Genomic DNA, 20,635 nt, shown 5'->3' on the forward strand with positions numbered 1-20,635 from the left:
ATCACGTCAATAGAGAAATAAGAGAGCTCGGTATGGAACTAGAGTCAGTACTTCAGGCACCGGATTTAGTGCCAGATCGATGAGTGACATGGGAGGCGGAGTCCCTTTATGTCTGAACTGTAATAGGAGGCACTATGGCGCGTGTTTCACTGCTAATGGAGCATGTTTTAACTGTGGTCAACGAGGTCACTTTGCTAAAGACTGTCCGAGGCAGATGCCCCAGGGTTCGATGACTAAAGTAGTACAGCCTTCTTATCAGCAGCAGAGGACTGCACATCAGACAGCGTCAGGATATGATCAGACAGGGAGTACCTTCACTGGCCAGAGAGGTCGTGGTTACGCAAATCGAGGAGGCAGAAATGGCGGAGGACGCGGTACTGGTCAGACTTCGCAGGCTGGCGGAAGTCAAGCCAGGGTCTTTGCACTGAATCCTCAGGAGGCTCAGGCTTCCAATGCAGTGGTGCAAGGTACCTTTCCTATCGCTTCTCAAGACGCATTAATTTTATTTGATCCGGGCGCTACGCATTCGTTTGTTTCGCCTAGTTTTGCTAGTAAGTTAGGAGTGCAACCAGCGTACCTTAGGAACCCTTTATCCGTAGCTACCCCAGTTGGCGAAAGTGTGGAAGTTAGTATCGTTTATCCGTCCTGTCCTGTGAAAGTTCAAGGACGAGATTTGTTAGTTGACTTGATTTTACTCGAAGTATTAGCTTTTGATGTCATACTAGGAATGGATTGGCTAGCTCAGCACTACGCCAATGTAGATTGCCGGAAGAAGACGGTAACGTTTAACACGCCTGGAATTGAAGCGGTTTCAATTCAGGGTGATAAGACGGAATCTCCTACGAGTATTATCTCAGCTGTTAAAGCTTGTCGTATGTTGAAGAAAGGATGTCAAGGATTCTTAGCGATAGTACGAGACGTGGAGAAGAATAGTGTAAAATTAAGTGACGTGCCAGTTGTGTCGGAATATCCAGATGTTTTTCCAGAGGAATTACCTGGATTACCCCCAGATCGCGAAATTGAATTTTGTATCGAATTGGCTCCCGGCACGAAGCCGATATCGATACCACCTTATCGAATGGCGCCAGCAGAGCTCAAAGAACTTAAGGATCAGCTAGAAGAGTTATTTGATCGTGGTTTCATTAGACCAAGTGTATCCCCGTGGGGTGCACCAGTGCTATTCGTGAAAAAGAAGGATGGATCGCTTCGATTATGTATCGATTATCGACAGCTGAACAAGGTGACGATCAAGAATAAGTATCTGTTACCTAGAATCGATGATTTGTTCGACCAATTACAAGGAGCGAAGTTTTTCTCCAAGATTGATCTGAGATCAGGCTATCATCAATTGAGGATTCGTAACGACGACATTCAAAAGACCGCTTTTCGAACTCGATATGGACATTATGAGTTTCTCGTTATGTCATTTGGATTGACGAATGCCCCAGCAGCCTTCATGGATTTGATGAATAGAATATTCAAACCGTACTTGGATCAGTTCGTGATCGTGTTTATCGACGACATTTTGATTTATTCACGTTCAGAAGAAGAGCACGCTCAACATCTGCGGATAGTACTAAAGACGCTAAGAGAGCATCAGCTTTACGCCAAATTCTCTAAATGTGAATTTTGGCTAACGGAAGTGGCTTTCCTAGGTCATGTGGTTTCACAAAGCGGTATTAAGGTTGACCCAAAGAAGATCGAAGCTGTGATAGAATGGAAGCGGCCTGAATCAGTTACGGAAGTTCGAAGTTTCCTTGGTTTAGCGGGATACTATAGACGATTCGTACAAGATTTTTCAAAGATCGCCGTACCTTTGACAAAGTTAACTCAGAAGAACGCGAAGTTCAACTGGACGGACCAGTGTGAACTCAGTTTTCTGAAACTAAAAGAGTGTCTGACGACGGCACCAGTCTTAGCACTACCAGAAGGGACAGAAGAATTCACAGTTTACTGTGATGCCTCAAGAGTTGGACTGGGATGCGTCCTTATGCAACACGGTAAAGTGATTGCATACGCTTCGCGACAGCTTAAGAAGCACGAGACGAATTATCCGACGCATGATCTAGAATTAGCAGCAGTAATATTTGCGCTAAAGATTTGGAGACATTATTTATACGGCGCTACGTGCGAGATCTTTACAGATCATAAAAGCTTGAAGTACATTTTCGATCAACGAGAGTTGAATCTCAGACAACGAAGGTGGATGGAGTTATTAAAGGATTACGATTGCACGATACAATACCATCCAGGCAAGGCCAACGTAGTGGCAGATGCGTTAAGCAGGAAGTCGGCAGGAAGTCTCGCTCACGTTACAACAACATGGCGGAGACCATTGATCAACGAGATTCATACGATGTTTAGCCAAGGAGTGGAGTTCGAGATTTCATCTCTCGGAAACCTAATGGCTCAGTTAACGATACGATCGACGTTGATAGATCAGATTAAAGAGTTGCAAGCGGACGATCCTCAATTAAAGCATCTAATTGAGGAAGTTCAACAAGGAAAGAGTCAAGATTTCAGTATTGACAACGGAATACTGAAGTACGGCAATCGAATGTGCGTTCCAGACGTGGAAGGCTTGAGACAGAAGATCATGGAAGAGACTCATGGAACGATCTATAGCGTTCATCCTGGTTCCACAAAGATGTACCATGACATCAAATCAACGTATTGGTGGAGCGGAATGAAGAAAGATATCGCAGAGTTCGTGGCAAAATGCCCGACTTGTCAGCAAGTCAAGTTGGAGCATCAGCGACCATACGGTTTTCTTCAGCCCTTACCCATTCCAGAGTGGAAGTGGGAGCAAATTACGATGGATTTCGTAGTCGGACTACCTAAGACGTAGAAAGGATTTGACTCTATTTGGGTAATCGTGGATCGTTTGACGAAGTCAGCGCACTTCATTCCGATCAAGACGACGTATTCTGCAGCAAAGTTGGCAGAGATTTACATCGATAAGATCGTGAGCCTACACGGAGTTCCCGTGTCAATCGTTTCCGACAGAGGTTCCGTATTTACCTCTCATTTCTGGAAGAGCTTACAAGACGCGTTAGGAACACGATTGAATTTCAGCACTGCGTTTCATCCTCAGACAGACGGTCAGTCTGAGCGGACGATTCAAACGTTAGAAGATATGCTTCGACTTTGCGTATTAGACTTCGGAGGTAGTTGGGACATGTACCTACCTTTAGTCGAGTTTGCCTACAACAATAGCTATCATTCAAGCATCGAGATGGCTCCTTACGAAGCATTATACGGTCGCAAGTGTCGATCCCCTATCTGTTGGGACGAAGTCGGTGAACGAAAGCTCACTGGAGCAGAGATCATCCAGATTACGTCAGAAAAAGTACCATTGATAAAGCAGCGTTTGAATACTGCTTCCAGTCGACAGAAGAGTTATGCGGACCCCAAGAGGAAGGATATCGAATTGCATATTGGAGATTACGTGTTTCTCAAAGTGTCACCGATGAAAGGAGTTATTCGTTTTGGAAAGAAGGGCAAGTTGGCTCCGAGATATGTCGGACCATACCAGATCATAGAGCGCATAGGCTCAGTTGCCTACAAGCTGGATTTACCACCAGAGATGTCACAAGTTCATCCTGTCTTCCATATTTCCATGCTCCGGAAATATGTACCAGACCCTTCTCGAATAATTCAACCACAAGTGGTGGATGTCAGCAAGGAACTGACATACGAAGAGCGGCCAGTGCAGATTGTCGACACGCAGATACGAAAATTGCGAACGAAGAGAATTCCAATGGTGAAAGTTCTTTGGAGAAGTCAATCTGTAGAGGAGTGCACGTGGGAAACAGAAGAGAATATGAAGCAGAAATATCCATATCTGTTTACTCAAGGTACGTGGCTAAAGTTTAAATTCGAGGACGAATTTATTTTAAGGGGGGGTGAATGTAATACCCCAAAATATTTTAAGGTAATTAAGTCGTGCCACGTGTCAAGATTTCCGATAAATTAAATTAAGGAGAATTTAATTTAATTATATCGGGAATTTAGAATAATTTTTTATTAAGTGGATTTACGTGATTTAAGGATATAACTTCGAAAATTAATATAAAATAAATTATAAATCCCGTAATGGATTTTATTTCGCCAAAGTCCGCGAAATAATTTATAGTATTTGTGGTAAAAGTTTCGAGTTAATCGGAGATCGTTTAAAGTTTGAACGCGGATAGGTTTTGGATTAAATTGAAACTTTTGAAAAGTTTCAAGGACCAAAGTGCAAATTGACCAATATATATATATCACCTTCATCAGATGAAGGATCCAGACACTCCATTTCCTTCATTTCTTTCATTTCTCTCGTTCGTCGTTTCATCGTCGTTTCCGTCGCTCGATTCCGTTTCTCGTCCGTTTCCGACGTTCTATAACTCCAAACGATCGTATTTCGACGGGTAATCACGGTAAGCTTGACGTTTTACCGTTTCGTTGATTATATTTTGAGTTATATCGATTTAAAGTTTTAGGCCACAAAACGAATATATCGTTTTAATCGATATTAGGATTGAATTATAGTGTTTTGGAGTTAGATTAAGCGTTTGGGGTGTGTTTGAGCGTTTTTGGATCGAAAGCACGTCGGAAAAGCCGAAAAATTGGTTTCCGGGGCGAGGTGTGCGGCACGCCCGCATAGCGGGAAGTGCGCCCGCATAGGCGGGCGATGCGCCCGCATAGGCGGGGCGTGCGCCCGCATACTATGCGGGCGATGCGCCCGCATAGACGGGCGACGCGCCCGCATACGCGAGGCGTGCGTCCGCATAGGCGGGCGACGCGCCCGCAGCCCGCGTGAGTCGGCGACTCGCCCGCACCGTAAACTCGCCGATCGACCTAGTTTCGAGAAATTTGATGTACGCGCATATCGAGACTTGAGATTTATTAATATTCGATTAATTATCGATTAATTTGAGACGTTAACCTAACGAGGTTAAACGAGAATTGTACTAGAAGTGATATTTTATCCATAAACGAGTCTGATACCGTTATTGGAATAATCACGTGAGAAGCACGGCGGTTAATAAAAGTTAAGTGTGTCGAGTCTCGAGTCTAGAGTCAATCTTAGAATAGGATTCTAATACAAGTCAAATGTTTTAAAATCTGTTTTAGATCCGGCGAGGCAAGAAGCAGCTGGACCAGTAGTTCGGGAAGCTTGACGTTCTAAAGCCCCGACGTATTTTTGGATAAGCGTTTTCAGTGAGTTTATCTGATTTGCTTTTAAAGTATTTATTTAACCAATTATTTTATATTGCTCATTAATTGAATCGCATGTTTTATATGTGAAACTTTTATACGAATTGCATATGCTGGATTTGAAACCAGTATTGATCCGATGGAACGTGCTACCTATTGGGCGACAATAGGACTGCGTGATCACCAGTTTTGATATAACTCAGCTGGGAGCTGATGATGAATATGAAATTTACGATTGGGTTATGATTTCGATACGCAGAGTGAACTCGGCTACGGTGTAGCCTGGAAGTCCCCGTATCTAGTGGCTGGGCCACCAGCGAGTTGGACTCGCAATTGATATTTATGATTGGGTTGATCGATTGATTATTAGTATGTTCGAAGAAGCTAATTATAATTGAAAAACTGTCAAAGTTGTAAAGAAAGAAGTGTCTTTCTTGCTAATTTTGAAATGTTTAAATAAATAAAATTATGTCACTGTGGAGTCGGGCTATTACAATTCAGATATAGTATTTCAATTCCCATTTTATTTCTGAATATAAAAGAAGCACTGATTATATGCAAATCACTTATAACTCACAAAGTGCTTCAAGTCATGAAATAAAATTTCTAATAAATAAATCAAGCGATAAATGTGCTAATTTTATAATCAAAAAAGAAAAATATATTATTAATTTTCATATTACAATTCATAATCTATAAATATTGCAATAGATAAAGGTAGAACAACAAATACAAAACTATTAAAAAAATAAAATTCTTTTACCGACATATTAAATATACTAATTAACAATAAAATAATAATTATAATACTTAAAACTAATAACAATTTCATTTTGAATTGCTTTTAAAGAATATAAAAAAATGAAATAAATTGTGTAGTGGAAAGAAATAATAAAGTGAGTATATATAGTAAAAAATGTAACCGTTTATTACCGTTATATAGCTGTTTTCTTACCGTTATGTAGCAATTAATTATTTTGAATTTTGTTGAACTTGTTAGATAAAAAAACAATAAAAGTTAAATATATAAAAGTCCAAATATGAATATAAATATTAAATCATTTATGTTATTTAAATTAAAATTATTAAAACGATCTAAGTTAATAAACTACGTGATTATATAAAAAAATACCATTTTAAAAAAAAAATTAAAATAATGTCAGCCATAATAGATTTTATAAAATTGAATTGCCTTAGTGTAAAATTTACACCCAAATAATATTTTTTGATGAAAATAATTTATGAGCATAATCTTTTAGATTAGTAAGCATAATTTGTTTTTTTAATTGTATCAAATATGTATAAAAAAAAATAATAAAATTGTATCTATCATGTATCTATTTAAATATATATCATGTATAAATTTAGCAAAAATGTATCTATCATGTATCTATTTAAATATATTTAAAAATATATATATCGTGTATAAATTATGTATCAGTGATATATCTATTAAGTACATTTAAAAAATGTATCTATCATGTTTAATATTTTTTTTTTATAAATATCACGTATAAATTATGTATAAAAAATGTATCACATATGTATCTGAGATGCATTAAATATATATCGGAAATGTATCAAATATTTATCGAATATTTTTACTTCTAGCCGTATTTTTTCTTTCTCCCCCTTGGGCTTCCAGTCAAATTATGAAAACAAACCGATCAAATATATATAAAACAATAAATATGATAATACTAATTATAAGCTTTTTTAAATTTGAAAATGAACTAATCGAATTAGACAGTTAATTCAATTAATGTATCATATATGTATATATTATGTATAAATTGTGTATCAAATATGTATTTAAAATATATTCGAATTACAATTAAATATAGTCGATTAGAATTCAATAAAATATGTTTCAGAGATGTATCCATTTTTTAAAATATAATAACAAACCGATCGAATTAGTTGGTTGATTTAATTAAATCAATAAAAAATAAAAAAAACGTATGAACGATCTTAGACCAGAGATGTATCAAATATGTATCGGAGATGTATCAAATATGTATCGGAGATGTATCGAATATGTATCGGAGATGTATCGAAACGCAGAGTGGGGGCTGAGCGAAGAGGAACAGCGCCAGAAATAAGGGAACATAGTGGAGAAGTGAATCGCCGGTGGAGTTTAATTTTTTTTTTTAAACTACTGCTACTGTCAGGAAGAGAAGAGAGTGCTGCGTTTTATTTAGGTTAAATATTAGCTACATCCGTAGCTAATATTTAACCTAAATAAAACGCAAGTTTCATTTAATGAGTTAGCGACGGAATAAACAATTCTGTCACTAATTGATGGCATGAAACTCTGTGTTTCGATCAGTTCATTATTTGGCAACAGAATTGTTGCCCGTCGCTAATTTTGGCACAAAAAAACACCGCCAAGTCTTCCCGCCAACCAATTAGCGGCGGAATATATCATCAGTCGCTAAAGTTGGCACCAAAAATCAGCGACAAGCCTTCCCGCCAAGCTCCCGCCAAATTTGCGACGCAATAGCGACGTATTGTCTGTCGCTATGTAGTTTCAGCGACGGATTGTGTTTCCGTCTCAAAATCCGCCGCAAAATAGATCAATTAGCGACGGATATATGATCTGTCGCCAACATCTGTCGCTAATTGCGTGTTTTCTAGTAGTGAATTGGTAATTTTATTATCATATATACCCATTAAGTTGTCATACAAAATTTTCAGGACTGCCATGCCATATTCATAGTAGAATTGTGGAACAATAATTGTGTCAAGGTAAATCAAGTTCATGAGCTAGAGCCTAGCACGAGCTTAAAAATCTATCGCCGAATGGACTAAAGCAGGGTGACAGCCAGTAATTGTGTAACATTGGTTCTGATTTTTGAAAATCTATTACTAACTATGAGCATGCATGCAAATCTCCTAAATGATGTGGTTTAGAGGAAATGTAAAATATGCATTTAAGCACTTAGAGGGGAAAAGAAAAGGCTTAATGCCTTAAAAAAATCTCGACCTTTCATCTCCTTCTCAATCCTACCCTGACGTTGAAAAAATGTCAATTTTACTCCAATTTGCATTTTTTTTTTCATTTCAATTGTATCCTGAAGTATAAAATTGACCTTTATTTATTTGACAAAAGTTCAATAATTTTTTTTTAAAATGGTCAATTTAATATAAAAAGTTAATCTAATGTAAAAAGGGTCAATTTAGAGAATTTTTGTCAAATAAAAAAAAGTCAATTTTATATTTTAGGGTACCATTGAAATGAAAAAATGCAAAATAGAGTAAAATTGATAGATTTACAACGTAATGGTAAGATTGAAAAGGGAATAAAAGGTCAGTGTTTTTTAAGACATTAAGCCAAAAGAAAATAATCGACTGAATATATAATGAGGTGTGGTGTAGTAACAGTGTTGACGAATAGATGAGGGGAATCTAATCTATATCACGGCTAAGAGCTGGTTTGACAGCAATCTATGATTTGAGTACTATTAATTGCGAAACTAGTACTTTTATTTTTCTTTTCTTCTTCTTTTCTGCTACTACTTCTCCAACTTTACAGCCTTGACCCCACGCGCATACCCTTCCTCTACCTTTTACTAATCTATTCACTCGTCTTTTTTTCTTAGCTCAGTACCTATTTTTTTTTTTTTTGCCACTTTTGTCTTATCTATTTCTCATCCTTTCACCCTCTTCCATTTTTTTTTATTTTTTGACATTGTGTTTCACCTACCATTCTCTATTTAATCTATGGCCAAACTATTTATTTGATTTTTTTAAACATCAATCTTTATCTAGTCCTTGTATTAATTGATTTTGAACTTTTTAATCCCTTTTTGATAGTAAAAAAGGGTGTGTTACCTTATTATAAAACGAGTGTGAAATTGAATTTAAACATCTACCAAATTCAACATGTTGATAAAATAGACCACGTAATTAATAAGCAATTAAGGATTGGATAAATAGAAATTAAAAAACATATTGACCTTTTTATGTAAAAATTGGTAATTACTTAATCCACGTTCATAGCTTATGTCTATAAAGAATTATAAAAATTAAATAAACAAAAATTTAAAAGTAGATGGTTTTTTGATAGGCTAAGCATTAATGTAATTATAGTTTTAGTACATACACGTGTACAACTATGCTAGCATTTAAATTTTATTTGGCGTTTTCATAAATTTAAAAGAACGTTAAAATGGTAATACTTGGCTAACTAAAAAATCATGTAAACTTATAATTTAGCATTATATATTATGTTTAACATTATTCAATCAATCAACGTGTATTGTGTCATCATAAAATAAAATAATAAATAAAAGATTATTGATAACGTAGCACATCTAGTAGGGGCGAAGCAACCTCGCCAGGAACGAACATCGCTAAGTCAAGCATTTTACCGACCTGGTAACAATTCCCGACCTTCTTGAAATCATAGAACGCAGGACTTGGGGGGTCACCGGATCGATGGGAATTCAAACATCATCCGAGACAATCATGTCTGATAAGGTCGGACCAAGAATCGTACCCGAGCTCCGAAGTATGTCCAATTCAGACCTAAGCCGAGCTCCGAGCTCCTGAGCCCGAAAGACTGGACCATCTGGTCCGAGCTCTGAGCTGCTCTCAGATACAGGAACCATGATAACTTGACTCCCAAGATATCCGGGCTCCGAGGTCCTGCCCGAGAGCGCTCACTCGTGTACCAGATCCTGGGACCACAGAAGATCTTCTGACAGGTACGTGAGGAATGTTCCCTCTGACACACCTAACAACCCGTGCCACCCGCAGGGATATTCTACCACGTCAGCATAACTGATTCTTGGGACCACTGGGCTCACAGCCTGCCAGCAAGGCAGGTTTGTCCTTAAACCCTAACTATAAATAGAGGGTTTAAGGACAAACCCTAGGTAATTTCTTTTTCTCTACTCTAAGCACTCTCTTTTCTCTTCTTCTTCTTCCTTTACCTCAAATCTTACTTGAGCGTCGGAGTGAACGTCCGGTGACCCCCACCGGAGTTCTTTCTGACCTCTGTCTGTTTGTGGTGTGCAGGTCGTTATAGCTCGGATCCTGTTTGGTGATTTATCACTTGGCGCCGTCTGTGGGAATCCGTTTTGTATTCCCCTGTTCTACTCTGGTTCTCTTGACGTTGCTGATCAGATCTTGACAAGAAACAATGGCTGATGATCCTGTTTTGGACAGGGTAGATCCTCTGGGAACTACGGTTACCGATACTAACTTGGTTGGTGGAGTCTCTGCTAGTGGTCGGACCTCTGTGATCACTGGCTTAACTCCTCCGGCGAATGCTCAGGTGGGAGGATCCAGGGCCTCCGGCAGTGGAGCTGGATTTGTGCCTTTATATGGGTTGGAAAATTATCCAAGGGCGAACCCTTTTGCTTCAGATGCAAGTCACACCCACTTATCAACCCAGGAACCACCGTGCCTCAGAGTTTCCTCCACAATACCTTGTCTCCCACTCAACTCAACTTCCCGGTAGACGCTACACTGGTGGCTACGGGAACAGGAACAACTTCTGGGCAAGATATACCTCCGGCGGTCTTACAAGCTCAAGAATATTTAGAATACATGGCTCGCCAGCTGCACCAGGCCCAGCAGATGCACTTTGCAGTCATGTCCCAGTATTACCCAAGTTACAATCCCTCGGCCACCCCCGTGGCCCCCCCACCCCAAGCTGCTGAGTTTCAGGATGGTCGTCCTCCGAGAGAGGAAGGTCGGAGCGATCACCCACGACCCAGACCTAGAGGTCCCACAGAGCATCAAGCACCCAGAGGCGAAGATCATCGTGACACTAATTTGCCGAGAGACGAAGGTCGGCATGATCGCCCTCTGCCGAGAGACGAAGGTCGGCATGATCGCCCTTTTCCGAGAGACGAAGGTCGGAATGATCCTCCTCCTCCTCGAAGGGAGGGGGTGCAAGACGAGAATCTACCACCGGGGACACAGCGCGGTGACGCTGGTTTGGGGAGGGGAGACCCAGACCCGGAGGCAGATCCTCTGCGGACCGCGAGGGCAGGAGTCCCACCGGTCAGGAGAAACGGGGCAGAGAGTGTTCACAGCTCGGGTGCAGCATCTCAGCATCAGAAAACTTTGCATGACGAGGTTACTCGCCTGGTCCAGGCCGAGCTGGATAGGCACAAAGGGCACAAGGCAGAGTCTCGACCTTTTACTACCTGTGGCATTGCTAGCCCTTTGTCAAAGGCTATATGGGATGACCCATTTCCAGATAAGTTTAAATATCCGCCCATTGACAGATATAACGGTAAATCCGACCCGATGACTCATTTAAGTTGCTTTCAGGTTGCCATGGGAGTTCAAAGTGTCTCGGACGCCACAGTGTGCAAAGTGTTCCCCTCGACGTTGAGTGATGCGGCGCAAAAGTGGTACCAGAACCTCAAGGAGGGCTCTATTACTAGTTTCAGGGAGCTTGCTATGGCTTTCAAAACTCATTTTGCCCCGAGCATCGAACGAAAGAAAAGATCCAGTGATTTGAAGAAGTGCTTTCAAAAACCGGGAGAAAGTTTAAAAGCTTACATTGCTCGGTTCAATGCCGAGGCGATCATGATAGAAGATTTGAATGATGATACCGCCATCGATGCTATGAAAGATAACACCAGCATGCAAGTCTTCCGAGACAGCCTGATCACCAACCCGGTTGACACTTACACCGAGTTGATGGACAGGGCTTGGAATTATATCAATCTTGACGAGGAAAGGCAGAGGAAGTCTTATGGGACGGCTAGCCCGGTTCCCAGTAAAACACAGAACACTCAGGGATCTAACCGTAACCAAGATCGGTACCGACCTCTGAACGAGACTTCGGGGTACAGAGGTAACAAGCCATTCAATGCTCAGACCAGTCCGCCAAGCACGGGGCCTGGACCTAAGCCAAGTTTCAGTATTGGAGGAGGAACGGAAGGATATGTGGATCGAGCAGGAGTACCGAGACAATACGTGCCACTTAACACGCCAAGGGAGCAGATTCTATCCTGGATCAAGCACAACAACGAAGAGATTCGTTATCCACCAAGGCTAGTGAAAGATGGAGACCGATCCAAGTTCTGTGATTTTCATGATGGTTATGGCCACGAAACGGAGGAATGTGGACGTTTGCGAAGCGAGATAGACAAATTAGTCTGCCAGGGGCGATTACAACATTTTGTTGTGGCCAAGGAGGGCCAAGACCGAGGAAATACGAGGGTCAACTCGGTCAGGTCGGAGCCCGGGGGGAGTAGGGAAGCCCAATCCCCATCAAAGAAAACACAAGTCACGGGAGTAATCAACACTATCTCAGGAGGAACCTCAGAATCCGAGTATGGTCGCAAACGCAGAAAGAAAAAGCAAAAGATGGTCATGTCAGTATCTACCGGGTCGCCATGGCCTAACATTGTTTTCGGGCCAGAGGATGCGAAAGGAGTAGATTTTCCTCATGAAGACGCTTTGATTGTATCGGCCATCATTGGTTCAAAATGGGTAAAACGATTGCTGGTGGACGATGGAAGCTCGGTTAACTTGTTGACTCTATCAGTCTTTTTGACAATGGGAGGATCCAAGACTGACCTCAAGCCTGTGAACATTCCTCTCCTGGGGCTGGGGGGAGCTCCGGTCACCCCAGAGGGCATGGTCGAGCTAGACTTAGAGCTCGGCATCGAAATACCTCAGGAGGACGGAACAGAGGGAATCCTGGCGGAACCAACACGGAAGGTACGTTCACTGTTCATGATAGTTGACATGCCTCTTGCTTATAATAATGGTATTCTTGGTAGACCTATGTTGTATAGCACAGGTGCAGTGACTAGTATTCGTTACTTGATGATGAAAATCCCAGTAAAAAACGAGGTCATAACTATCAGGGGAAACCAAACCCTATCTAGGCAATGTTACATGGCCACTATGGGCAGCACGGTGGAAACGATGAACATCGATACACCCGAGCTGCTCATCAGAGAGAAAAAAGCTCAGAAACCCCGAGAAAACTTAGAAACGATTGAACTTACAGAGGGATCCGAGATGTATGTAAAGCTGGGCGTAGACTGGCCAGACGAGCACCGGGAAGCTATCATAGCTCGGATAAAACAGTATGTGGAAGAGTTTACCAACAAGCCAGAGGATATTGGGGGGGGTAGACCCTAAGATCATCTCGCACAAGTTAAACGTGGATGCAAAATGCAAGCCTGTCAAGCAAAAGAAAAGAACTTTCTCTCTAGAGAAACAGATTGCTATCCGAGACGAAGTGGAGAAGCTCTTGAAAGCCGGGTTCATCAGGAAAGTAGACTACTCTGAATGGCTGGCCAATGTAGTCTTGATCAAAAAGTCCAACGGTAGATGGAGGCTTTGTATAGATTTCACTGATCTAAACAATGCCTGCCCAAAGGACAGTTTTCCTCTGCCAAACATTGACCAACTGGTGGACGCGACGTGCGGATTTGCGGTCTATGCCTTCTTAGATGCTTCGCAGGGATATCACCAGATCCCGATGAGTAAAGATGACGAAGAAAAAACAGCTTTCACAACGGATCTGGGGACCTATTGCTACAAGAAGATGCCTTTTGGTTTGAAAAATGCTGGAGCAACCTATCAAAGACTCATGAATCATGTTTTTAAAGATCAACTGGGCAAAAATGTCGAGGTTTATGTGGATGACATAGTAGTAAAATCTAAGGGGATCGAGGATCACGCACAGGATTTGGCAGAAACTTTTGAAAAGCTGAAGGGTTTTAACCTCAAGCTGAATCCAGAAAAGTGTGTTTTCGCAGTCCGCTCGGGGAAATTTCTAGGGCACCTCATCTCGGAGAAAGGCATTGAGGCCAACCCGGAGAAAATCGAGGCAGTGATGAGCATGAAAGCACCCAGCTCGGTGAAGGAGGTACAAAAGTTGAACGGGAGAGTAACGGCGTTGGGCAGATTCATGAGTTGCTCGGCCAAACGATGTTTGCCATTTTTCAAAATCCTGAAGAATACAAAGAATTTCAAGTGGACAAAGGAGTGTAACGCAGCTTTTGAAGAGCTGAAGGTTTACCTCAGCACACCCCCGGTGCTAGGTAGACCTGAGCCCGGAGAAATCTTATACTTATATCTCTCGGTGAATGACGAGACAGCAGCAGCAGTCCTTGTGAAGGAGGATAAGGGTCTGCAAACCCCAGTTTACTATCTCAGTAGAGTCTTGAAAGGCCTGGAGGTCAGATACCCAAAAATTGAGAAATTTGCTTTGGCATTGAAGGTGGCGGCGGAAAAACTAAGGAGATATTTCGAGGCTCACATCATTGTAGTACGTACGAACCAACCTTTGAGAAAGGCGCTGCAGAGGCCAGAGATGTCGGGACGGCTGGTCAGCTGGTCGGTCCAGCTGGGAGGATATGACATCCGGTATGAACCAAGACCGGCTCTGAAAGCACAAGTATTGGCAGATTTTATAGCTGAGACCACAGCAAGCGACCAACCTGAGGAACCTGACGAACAACTTCTACGGTGGGTATTAGAAGTCGACGGGGCATCAAATCTGGATGGATCTGGAGCGGGCGTAGTCTTGAAAGGCCCTCACGGAGTCACACTCCGAAGCTCGGTAAAATTCGATTTCCCGGCATCCAACAATGCCGCGGAGTATGAGGCTCTGTTGATCGGATTGAGAATGGTAAACGTGGTCAAGGCCGAGCACGTAACGATAAAGAGTGATTCTCAGTTAGTCGTTTGCCAAATCTTGGGTACTTTTGAAGCTCGGGATTCGGAAATGAGGAGATACGTGGACAGAGTCAAGTTCTTCTTGAACAAGATTCAGGAGCTCGGAGGAAAATGGGTGATAGAGCAAGTTCCTCGCTTGGAAAACCAAGAGGCCGATGTATTAGCCAAAGCAGCAACAGTGAACGAAAAAATACCGGGGGCTCATTTCTCTGTTCAAAAGCATTCCAGTATCGACAACCATGAAACCATTTTTCTAACTCAGCCGTTGGAAAATTGGATGCAAGGTATAGCCCACTACCTGATGGATGGAACTCTGCCAGAAAATAGAGATAAAGCCTACAAAATCTTGCGACAAGCTCCGTACTACGCGTTCCTCGACGGAGTCTTGTACAGAAAGTCATTCACCCACCCGTGGTCGAGATGCTTGACGGCAGAAGAAGGGGAGTATGTGTTGAGAGAAATACATGAAGGTATTTGTGGGGCACACATAGCTCCTCGCATGTTAGCAAAGAAAGCAGTGTTGCAGGGCTACTACTGGCCCTTGATGGTCAGACAGGCAGAGGAGATAGTAAAGAAGTGTGAAAACTGTCAGAGGCACCAGAACATCCGACACGCTCCTACTACAGAGCAGTGCCCTATTACTAGTCCTTGGCCATTTGCAACGTGGGGAATTGACATCCTGGGGCCTTTCACGCCAACCACGGGGCAGAAAAAGTTCTTGATAGTGGCAGTAGATCACTTTACTAAGTGGCTCGAGGTAGAGGCAGTGAGCACCATCACAGAAGCTCGGATCCGGGATTTCTTCTGGAGGCAAATCGTGTGTCGTTTCGGTATACCCAGAGCGTTGGTAACTGATAACGGAAAGCAGTTCAACTGCCGAGCCTTCAAGGAATTTTGCAACGACTTGCACATTGACTTACGTTTCACTTCAGTAGTTCACCCACAGAGCAATGGGATGACCGAAGTAACCAACCGGACGATCCTAAAAGGGCTCAAGGCCAGGCTGGGGGAGTTCGATAGACAGTGGCTGGAAGAGCTACCGAAGGTCATATGGGCTTACAGAACCACGCCAAGGGCAGGCACAGGAGACACCCCGTTTTCTCTAACATATGGGTGCGAGGCGATGATACCGGTGGAAATCGGGATGCCAACTCTAAGGGTCCAGTTCTTCGATGAGGCTAAGAACGTGGAAGAACAGAAATTATGCTTAGACCTACTGGAAGAGCGAAGAGAGCAGGCAGCGCTAAGAATCGAAGCATACAAGCAAAGAATGGCTAAGTATCATAACAAGAGAGTTAAACCCTTGAGTTTCCAAGTTGGCGATCTGGTCCTACGACGGGCAGACATTATGTAATACCCCGTAAGTTCAGGTGCCGTTTAGTGCAACGTGTCCGGCAGAGAAGGACCGGAGTTGCAAAGATAAAGATATGGGATATTAAAGAAAAGGATAATATGGAGTAAGACGTATATGTTTGAGGATTAGAATAAGAAAATAAGGAAAAATAACAAGAAAAGTTACAAACTAGAGTTCAGGGACTAAAGTGGTAATTTAACCAGTTAAGTCCGAAATTGGAATTATTTCGCCAAGGTTCGCGAAATGTTTTATAGTATTGGTGGTAAAAGTTTCAGGTCAATCGGAGACCTTTTAAAATTTGGACGCGGATTCATTTTGGGCTAAATTGTCAATTTTGAAGAATTCAAGGATCAAAGTACAAATTAGCCAATTTAGCCTCGAGAATAGTAATTGGAAGATTATCGACGAGAATAATTATATTTGGAGTAGTATTGTTTATTAGATATAAATAATACGTATACAAATTGGTTAAAAGGTAAATTGATTAAGCGAAGGACTAAATTGAACAAAAGAAAAGTTCAAAGGATAAATTGTAATAAAGGAAGAAAAGAAAGATCAAAGCTAACCTTTAGCCATGTTATATATATATAAGAAAATGATTATGATTAAGGATCAGAAGAAGGATCCAGAAATCATTCGTTCTTACCGATCAAAACATCGTCACTCCGCCGTTTCTCCGTCCGGCGTCCGTTTCGGACGATTTTCGCGTCGATCTCTTTGGAATTCAAGCCTCTACCTATCCCAAGCATCAAAACAAGGTTAGTTACACGTTTTTACCACGAAAAATGAAGAATATGGGGCTGTTTTTCCGTGTATATCGTAATTATATGGAATTCGACGTTTTGAGGCGTTTATGGTTGATTCCGGAGTGATTAAAGTGTTTATAACATGTTTAAATGAATTGGATATGAATTGGTATAAGTTTTGGGGTATTTGGAGCTTCGGAAATGGTCCAGAAGCATCAAAAAACGCTGCCCCCAAAGTGCGCACGACGTGCTGCACTTCAGCACGTCGTGCTGGTGCGCGACGTGCACCAGAAGGGTGCACGACGTGCACCACAAGGGTGCACGACGTGCACCAGTGAAGGGCACGTCGTGCCCTTCATGAAAAATGAAGGGCACGAGGTGCCAAGCTAGCACGACGTGCCCTACTTCGATCGTGACCTCCGGGGGACTTCCGGGAGCGAAAATTGGCCTCTGATGGCATGATATGGGCGTAGAACTCTGACAAATGTCTTAAAATGAATATTAATAAGACATTATAGCAATGAACATTAACATGATGAGTAATAGAGATATGAATAGAGATCTATAGAGAAAGATACGTTTAGAACACGACGATTATATTTCGTGCTTTTGTCGTGTTAGGTACCTAGTGCAGTTTTTAAGAACAAGATTCTCTAAGTATATATTTTAACGATAGAATCCTGTGATAGATGTGACGGACTATCGATCTACGAGTATGACGAACCAAGAAGCTCGACGAGGATTGACGGACCAGTCTCCTAGAGCTTACGTTTGGATATAAGGAATAGCGATCGTTGTGAGTTAAACTTTACTTTGAGTATTATTACGCAATAGATAGTTTTTATATTATAAATATAATATTAAACTACATCGCATGCTATAGTATTTTATCGATAGAAATGAATTTGTGCATCGTATTATCGAATATATATAGATTGTGAAAACTAGTATATGATCCGGGGGAAACAAGCTACCTATTGGGTGTCAATAGGCTGTGTGATCACCAGCGTCCGGGTAAGTCATAGATAGAGATTTCATGGGTCGTATATCATACTTGTTTGTGCATGCGATACAGAGCCTATCTGGTTGAACTATCCCGGGGCCTGTATCTGCGAGTCGGCTGGTTGAACTATCCCGGACTCATATCGATCGATCGTTAGATGTTGTGATAATGTTCATTATGCATACTAAGGTATTAGGGTTTCGATCGGATCAAATGCTTGAAGTATAATATGTTTGTATATATGTGTTTGTTTTAAATGCGATGTTATTTTCTATAATACCCTAGTAATGTGTTTTCTCACTCAGTATTTCCCCAAATACTGACCCCTCACATTGATGTTTTCAGGTGTTTAGAGTCGGATCAGACAGACCGTCTTTGGTGTGCTGAGTACGAGTCCCCTTGGTGCTGCAGTAGTATACGTATGACGAGTCTTAGCATAGAATAGTCAGGTCTTATAGGTTGTGTACATATTTAATGTTTGTTTGATGTGACGTCTTTTGGTTGTCAGTTTTGTATTGATCGATAGACGGGCTAGTACGTACAAGTTACGGAAGTGAGATGCCCACTATGGTTGTATCGATGATGTGATATATATGATGTACGTTATGATTGTAAACGTGTCTTCTTATTACATGTTTATAGGATAGTTGTGTTTGCGTTTCCGCGAAAAAGTTAGAGTGGTTTTAGGCTTGCTACGGGTTTCGGAGCTACCACTCCCATTCCCTAGCGCCGGTCTCGGCTCAATAATTTGGGTCGTGACAAAGTTGGTATCAGAGCAGTTGGTCCAGTTACCTCTGCTAATATATGATTTGAGTGCAGTTAGTCCATGATACCACTGCGAGTCTGTGATTGATGTTTGTTTGTTCCTAGGTATTAGGTCATTAGACTAAGCTAGGAACTACTGCAGCTATAGAATTGAGCCATGTCTGATCTAAGTCGTTTGTATTATTTGTTTTAGGATCGAATTGATTGATCGTACATTTTGATTGATTGAGAATTTTTGTAGGTTTCATTATGATAAGTATGATCGATGGATTGTGAAATTCTTGTTTGTTTCATTATGACAAGTATGATCGATGGATTGTGAAACCTTTGTTTGTTTCTTTGCGAAATACGTATATGACGTATAGATGGTATCGAAATCGAATTATCGAAATCGATCGAAGGGTTAAGATGTGCATGAAGAAAAAGTATGAAGTTACAGAGGTGGAAGAACTTATCGTGAACAGAGTTTAAAGGTCTAGAGAACTTACAAAACTCGAAGTTTAAAACTTTTTGAAAGATGTTTGTGCAAACGATTTTGAAAACATAGTTGTGCCTAGACCCGCGATAGTCATCGATAAGTGCCACGACATTGATAGAAGTGCATCACTACATATATCTGTACATACATCAATAGGACATGCATCATATGCATTATGTTCAGACAAAGAGGTGAGATGTGGCAACTCTTTGGGGATGAGAGACGTCATCACCCTAGTGCGCAATTTTGTTAAAATGAAAATGAAGTTTGATTTAAAGTTCAAGATGAATTGTTTTATCGAAAGAGTTTTGAAAGAGTTTTGTTTTCATGTAAGTATACCTAGACCAGAACTCTGTAACGGAAGTGAAGTGCTCGCGAGCAAGCTGCGATCAAGACCAAGAAGCGAATGAATACGTATAGTTGCGAAAACATAGACGTTATGCTTCTAGGATATGAACTTAGTTTCGAAACAACGTGCTAGAATATAGCTAAGACCGTGAATACGTTGGACAGTGATATGTATCCGATTAGTGGTAAGTTAGAAAGTAAGTATCTCTTTGACGGGATGTCAAAGATCTTAAACAAGGATATAAGAGAAGAAGTGGATATGAAAGATGAAGTTTATATACGAGAAGTGAATAATAGATGTGCGTGAATAACGGAATGAAAATGATTGAACGGTGAACTAGGACGTTCATACTGTATGATATAAGTATGAAAATGGGATAGTCGAGTATAGGAATCAACTTATAGTTATGCTTTGAAGATAGAAGATTACCCTTATGATAAGATGATGTGAATATTGCGTGATATTAGAAAATCGTCAATGATGGAATGACGATACGATTATACATTTTGGAGCTAAAGATGTTAACGATTTAAGATAAATTAAAAGGTTGTATGAAAATTCGAGGACGAATTTTTATAAGGGGGGAAGAATGTAATACCCCGTAAGTTCAGGTGCCGTTTAGTGCAACGTGTCCGGCAGAGAAGGACCGGAGTTGCAAAGATAAAGATATGGGATATTAAAGAAAAGGATAATATGGAGTAAGACGTATATGTTTGAGGATTAGAATAAGAAAATAAGGAAAAATAACAAGAAAAGTTACAAACTAGAGTTCAGGGACTAAAGTGGTAATTTAACCAGTTAAGTCCGAAATTGGAATTATTTCGCCAAGGTTCGCGAAATGTTTTATAGTATTGGTGGTAAAAGTTTCAGGTCAATCGGAGACCTTTTAAAATTTGGACGCGGATTCATTTTGGGCTAAATTGTCAATTTTGAAGAATTCAAGGATCAAAGTACAAATTAGCCAATTTAGCCTCGAGAATAGTAATTGGAAGATTATCGACGAGAATAATTATATTTGGAGTAGTATTGTTTATTAGATATAAATAATACGTATACAAATTGGTTAAAAGGT

At 41.0% G+C, this 20,635-nt stretch overlaps 1 protein-coding gene across 1 annotated transcript; it reads left to right on the plus strand.

The window, feature by feature from the left end:
• The first annotated feature begins 13,104 nt into the window (after window positions 1-13,104).
• LOC126674101 (uncharacterized) lies at window positions 13,105-16,044 on the plus strand. Its single transcript, XM_050368480.1, has 6 exons — window positions 13,105-13,268; window positions 13,384-13,486; window positions 13,820-14,056; window positions 14,147-14,821; window positions 14,966-15,531; window positions 15,948-16,044. The coding sequence occupies exons 1-6, from the start codon at window positions 13,105-13,107 to the stop codon at window positions 16,042-16,044; spliced, it is 1,842 nt and encodes a 613-aa protein (XP_050224437.1).
• Window positions 16,045-20,635: the final 4,591 nt, after the last annotated feature.

Source organism: Mercurialis annua, linkage group LG1-X, assembly GCF_937616625.2.
Source record: "Mercurialis annua linkage group LG1-X, ddMerAnnu1.2, whole genome shotgun sequence".
NCBI lineage: Eukaryota > Viridiplantae > Streptophyta > Magnoliopsida > Malpighiales > Euphorbiaceae > Mercurialis > Mercurialis annua.

Coding starts and splice junctions, on each gene's coding strand:
- LOC126674101 (XM_050368480.1), top strand. CDS start 13,105: ATGAACATCGATACACCCGAGCTGCTCATCAGAGAGAAAAAAGCTCAG. Junction 13,269..13,383: donor ATCATAGCTCGGATAAAACA/GTATGTGGAAGA, acceptor GCAAAAGAAAAG/AACTTTCTCTCTAGAGAAAC. Junction 15,532..15,947: donor AGTCCTTGGCCATTTGCAAC/GTGGGGAATTGA, acceptor CGCCAAGGGCAG/GCACAGGAGACACCCCGTTT.